The following is a 6,157-nucleotide window of genomic DNA, read 5'->3' as shown; positions in this document are numbered from 1 at the left end:
CCCCCCCGGGCGGCCCCGCCTGCTCCGCCAGGAGGCCGGCGTCTCTTGGACGGAGGGACGCCCCTGCCTGCATCAGTTCGTGGGATGGAGTGATCTCGATCCGAGGGCTCAGGCCCGAGGCCCCGGCTGGCTTGGCCGGGCTCAGAAAGTTCTGGGGCCCTACCCTATCCGGCTCTCCGAATCGGCCGGGGGGCTCGCCAGAGAGACTGGCAAGGGGGCTGTATGGCTTGAGGCCACAGTCCAGGACATCATCGGGGTATGCGAGTCCGGAGGGTGGGCTGACGACCTTATGTGCATTCGGTTCTTCTGGAAAGAGAAGGGGGGAGGGAGGGGTCTTTTAAGCCTCTAAATCAGAACTCCAGGTACAGAGCAATCAGGCTGGGTTTTGTCTCGTGTTTAGTTTTTTAAATTCCCACCACGCACACCCCAACCTACAACCTCCATCCCTCACCACCAGGCAAGCGAGGCCACTTGGGTGGACGCAGGCTCCTTGCAGACAGAGACCAAAATGGAATGCTCTGGGTGCCAGCACATGGCTGGCCCGAGCCAGGCTTAGCCGGAGGCCTGAAGACGAGCTGGGCTAAAGGCCTCCAAACTGCAGTGAGATGCAACCCTTGTATCTCACAACCCAGTTCACACGTCACGGATCCCCACCACTGAAGCAAGAGCATCACCGAACAATAATACTTACCCTGCTACACGTAACCCACTCAGGCCTTCCCTCCTGTCTGTGTTTTGTTTCAACCTTGGTTACAACCTGTGAATGGACTTCCTAGCCCACCGGGGGTTGTGACCCACAGTTTGAAAAACACAGACCTAGGCCTGTCTGTGACTTATATGTGTGATATGAACACAGAGCAGTTCTACATGTATGATACAGAGAGAGAGGGCTTGTACATGTAATACCTGGGCACCAAGAGAGAGTATACAGGCGCTGGAGTTTCACAGAGTTCTGGCTTTGAATCCTGACTCTTCACGCCAAAGTGTAAATAGTTAATTTTCTTTTTTATCTTTTTTTGTATTTGCTAGGCAGCGTGTGTGCCCCTTGGAGAGTGACATAGAGAAAGGGAAAGTGCCAAAGCACCCCCATGGAGGACGGTGCACCACAGTCCCTTCCCACTTCCCTCCTTTCAGGATTTTGAGCATACACACACATGCACCCAGCATGTTTTTCAAGCCACCAGGACTCAAACCACCCTGGCAGTCACGTGAGATCCGGCCCACTTTAACCACCACGCCACAGACTGGCCCAGGAGTAGCTTCATTCTGAACCAGACTCCTGACTGTGTCTCATCTGTGTCCTTTCACAGAGGAGGAACTGAGGCCCAGAGAGCGGAAGTGGTCACTCAAACACAGTCCCGGTAGCCTAGCAACCCTGCACCTGAGCCACTTGCCTCCCAGAGAGCTATAGAGAGTCCCCCAATCTATGAAAATCAGTGGCTGCTGAATGACCTCAGGGCTCCTTCAGCTGTGACAGCCCCTCTCGGACTTCTACTGCCACCTCCAAAGGACCTACCACTGGAGGGTGGTGTTTCACAGATGGTCCCGTGCCAACTGCCTAGGGACATGACACTCCTTGCCTCACGCTGTCATGGGTTCTCAAGTCTCCTGAGCCTGTCCTTGGCTGACGCCCCCACACGCACACACGCACACACACGAACACACTGCTGACCCCTGAACTCACTGTCCTGCACAGGTACAGACATGCAGGGCTGCTCGGGAAGTTACCATCGTGGGAGCGAGGTCAGTTCCAAGTCCTCACCCTTAGGCTGCACATCTGCTCCATCAGCAAATCTGACCCTCTCCTGCCAAGACATAACCAGGCCCAGCCTCGCCGGCACGGCCAGTAGCACACTGAACTGCAGTGCCTGGAGCCACAGGGCTGACTGCAGGTTTGGATCTCTGGGTCTGTCTGAAAACATGCCAGGCGTGAGTGTGGGCACCCTAGATCCTGAGGAGTAGAGGGCTAGGGAAGGGGGTCGCAGCAGTCTTGACTCTGTCAATCATGCTGGTGCTCTCTATCATTTAAGACAGAAAATTAAGATATAAGCCAAATTCACACACCTCCCCCATGCAAGATGCCCACCCTGGCCCAGCCTCCATCCTCCCTCCACCCCGGGACTGCTGCAGCGCCCTCTCCCTGGTCTCCCCTTTCCACCCACGCTACCCTCAACACTCCCCACTCTCCGACATGCTGGCTCGGCCAAAGCTGCAATGACATCCTCACTGTTCTCGCAGCTGCTCCTGCCTGGAAGTCCTTGAGGGCACTGTTCCCTCGGCCTGCAGGCTCTTCCCATGGCTGTTCCCCTTACCACCTTTCTGTATCTGCTCAGTCCAACAAAAACAGCACCTCTAGCCCCACGCCTGGGTCTTTCTCCACCCCTTCTCCCAACCATCTTTCCCCATTGGCATCTGTTACCAGCTTATATTTATCTGCTTAGGGACTCCCATCCTCCTAAACCTGGGCAGGCAACCAGAGCCCGTGAGCTGAATCTGGCCCATGGTTTGTGTTTATAAATAAAGTTTTATTGAAACGTAGCCAGCCTATTTGTTTGCACAGGGTCGATGACTTGCTTGCGCACCAGAACAGCAGAGTTATAACAGAGACCAATCACCCTCAAAGCCTAAAATGTTACCATCTGGTCCTTTATAGACATTCACAACTCGGCACTCAGCTCTAAGCTCCACGGGGTTGAGGCCATGTCTGCTGTGGTTCGGCATTGTTTGCCAAGTGCCGACCATAGTGCCAGGCATTCGCCAGCCTCCATAAACATTTGCTGAGTGGCCAAGAGGATAAGTCAATGAAAGAATCCGTCCAAGGGCCTGCCAGTCAGAAACGAGACCTCTTCCTGAAGTTGTAGGACTGGCTCCTGCCTTAGGGATGTGAGGTGGCTGCTCAGGTGACCCCTGACCTCCTTGTGACCTTTCTGGGCCACCTAGAGGCAGAGCTGTGCAGTATAGCAAAGCTGGTCTCCAAGGATTCAGGCAGAACCCCCACTGCACGTGAAAGCCCCACTGGCTTCCAACAGCTCGTGCAGGAAAGGAAAACCACCTTGCCGAGGCCGACCTGGCCCACTGCCTGCGCATCTCGCTCTCCTCCCTCTCTCTGGACTCTGGCCAAATGAGCTCACAGGCAGCGCTAGCTCCTTCCCACCTCAGGACCGTTGCACTTGCTGTGCCCTCTGCCTCAGCAGCTCTCCCCCACACGCCCAGGCCCCCAGGCTCAGCTAGCATGCTGGGTGCTCCAGGAAGGCCTCCACTCTGCCTGGCTCCTGCCCCACTCACGGCCCCCTTCCTGTGCATTTCTCACCACCCCAATCAAGAAACGGGGTTACCTGTGTATGGTCTGCCTCCCCGCAGCTTCAGCCCCAACCCTACCCAGCAGCAAATGCCATGAGGACACTCTCGCTCAGTCTGCCTCTCTAACACCTGAGTGGGACCCACCTGCCTGCCGTGAACCAGGCCCTCAGAAAAGATTTGTTGGCTGGTCGAGTGAATGAAAAATACAGAGACAGGTTCAGAAAAATCTATGTGGACTGCTTAAAGTACTACTCAAGATGTTAATATCCAAAGCAAAATACAGAAGGATGTAGCTTCTTTTTCTTTTCTTTTCTTTCTTTTTTTTTTTTTTTTTTTTGGTAGAGATTTTTGCTTCTAGGGCACGTGTATTCACCAGAGAGAGAGACAGACAGACAGACAGAGGCAGTGAAAGTGAAAGTGAGAAATCACCCCCCGGGAGAACGGCCATGCTACAATCCCTTCTCCATTCTTCTCCCAGAATCTTGGCATACACACACATGCCTGGCATGAGCTTCAAGCCACCAGGTCTGGGACTCGAACCGTGGTTAGCCATGTGAGAGTCCAGTGACATAACCGCTCTATGCCATCTGCTGGCCCCAAGGATGTAAATTCTATAGAGGGTAATTTGGTAATAGCCACCAAAATTCCAATCCCACACGTCCTGGGGCAGAGCAACGCCACACTCAGAAGTGCATTGTGTGGTTCTGCCCTCACCCATGCAGAACCAAGTAAGATTCGTTCCCACAGCCCTGTTTGTAACCCCAAAAGGCTGGAAGCAACCTAAAGTCCACTGGAAAGCAACCTAAAGTCAGCTACGAAAAGGTTTTAAAAGTTCTTCCTGTGGGGCCAGCAGGTGGTGTGGTGGTTGAGGCACATGGCCGACCAGGTTCAAGTCCCAGACCTGTCAGCTTTCTTTCTCTCTCCCTCTCTCTCTCTCTCTCTCTCTCTCTCTCTGTGTGTGTGTGTGTGTGTGTGTGTGTGTCTATCTGGTCAAATTAAGATAAAATGAGTAAATAAATAAAATAAAATATATTTTATAAAAGTCCTTCCTGTGGGGTTAGCCAGTGGCGTGATAGTTAAGGTGGCTAGATCCCACACGGCTGACTTCATGGCTCAAGTCCTGAACCCCTGAGGCTTAAGACACACGTTAGGTACGTGCGCACACACATACACACATACATGTATGCTCAAAATTCTGAGAAGGGATTGCAGTGTGGCCATTTCCCCGGGGATGTGCTTTCTCACTTTCCCCCCGCCGCAACCTCCCCCAGTCCCCGCGAGCACACACACCCGATAGAAAAAAAAAAAACTTCCCACATAAGAAATAACCACTCAGATTCAGTATTAAAGGAAGACAGCGAGATGTATGCAGTGTTCATAGACTAAGGAAGGTGAGAGGAAACACACACACGAATACACACCCACACGAACACGCACCCACACACGCACACACACGCACTGCTGATGGGCGCACAGGTTTTCTCCGGAAGTTACTGGCAACCCCAAGGTGGAAACTAAGTAATTAGGGGGAGAAGTAATGAGTGGCAGGGAAGAAAAAGACTTCTCTTTATTTCTGTATTATGTAGAAGAAAAAAATTAATAATTTCCCAAAGAAACGGTTTTAGATTTTATCTTGCAGGTGGTGGTAGGTGGCGTAACATGATATCTAGTCACAAAATTCTGGTTTTCAAAGCAAGAAACCGAGGACCTAGTCCTGCCCTGCCACCAACTCTCTGTGCAGCTTCGGAGAAGTTCCCCACCCACTCTAGGCCTCGGCTCCTCTCATGCACAATGGAATGGCCTTAAACTCAGGCGGTCTCCCTGGTTGCTTCTGGCTCTGAAATCCTCTGATTTCTCCAGCTCGCGTCTGTCTGCGGGGTCTGGAGTTCCTGCAGCTGCAGTTCCGTGTAAACTTGAACTTGCGCGTGCCCGCTCTCCCGCGTGCACCGCCCTTCCAGCAGGGAACAGAGCACAGGTTTTTCATCTAGGAAAGGATCGATGTAAACCCATGTCTGACAACATTTTGATAATTCACTGCCCAGGAACAAGCAAAACAAAATACAAAAAAGCTTTCAGCAAAAATTCCAGCCTTATCAGAAAAACTGCATTGCATCTTATCAGAAATACACCCTCGGGGCTGACGCGGACAGTCACAGAAACACAGCCATGAGAACACACATCACTCACACTCCGGGAGCCCTGAGCAACAGAAAGCCGAGTTTGCGAGTTTGCGGAGCAAAACTATTCAAAGCATTTCCATTGGCTCTAATTAATCCAAGCGGCAGACTTCTGTTGTCTTCATTTTTCCTCTCCCTGAGATGTTGAATATTTTCACAGCAAGCAGGGAATATGAAGATAATTAGTAATCATTTCATTCTCAGTCCCCTGGGTCTTTGACAGCGAATCTCACAAACAGTACGTTGTTGAAATACTCCCGTAAGGAGCTGAGACTATTTACTCTTTCTGCCTGAACAGCTGCCACCCTGGCAGACAGCTTTTCGCGTCCTGGAGACGTGCACATGCCATGAGGGGAAGTCAGGCTCATCTCAGAACCACTGCATTTTCTCAGGAAGGTTTCCAAGAACCTCGCTTTTCTTACCACTTGCATGATCTCTGCTCAGTCCAAGTGCCGCCAGCAAATATTATTTACTTAATACTTCTATTTAAATCACTCAGATACTACTTTCTTTTATTTCAAAAGGAAATGTTACACTGCTCCCACAAATGGAAAATTGGTGTCAGCCCCATAAATAGAAGGTAGGGTAAAAAATACAATAAAAATAAAAGTTACTAAATTCCAGCGAGACGCAGTGGCTGGCCAAGGGCTCTGAGTCCCCCCACCCCCACCCCCACCCCC

At 51.6% G+C, this 6,157-nt stretch overlaps 1 protein-coding gene across 5 annotated transcripts in view; it reads right to left on the bottom strand.

Moving 5' to 3' along the window:
- Nucleotides 1-6,157, bottom strand: part of NFATC2 (nuclear factor of activated T cells 2) — a 181,831-nt gene that overhangs the window by 151,745 nt on the left and 23,929 nt on the right. For 4 of the 5 annotated variants that reach the window (XM_014591178.2, XM_027775060.1, XM_006141262.3 and 1 more), the window contains exon 2: nucleotides 20-306. The exons of the other annotated variant lie outside the window; for it this stretch is intronic. In XM_014591178.2, coding sequence (XP_014446664.1) covers nucleotides 20-306 — 287 coding nt within the window. The remainder of the gene's footprint in view (nucleotides 1-19; nucleotides 307-6,157) is intronic. 5 annotated transcript variants of the gene reach the window in all.

The sequence above is a fragment of the Tupaia chinensis genome, unplaced genomic scaffold (genome assembly GCF_000334495.1).
Source record: "Tupaia chinensis unplaced genomic scaffold, TupChi_1.0 Scaffold000049_1, whole genome shotgun sequence".
Taxonomy (NCBI): domain Eukaryota; kingdom Metazoa; phylum Chordata; class Mammalia; order Scandentia; family Tupaiidae; genus Tupaia; species Tupaia belangeri.
The sequence above is the reverse complement of the archived record's forward strand: the minus strand, read 5'-3'. Positions and strand labels throughout refer to the sequence as shown.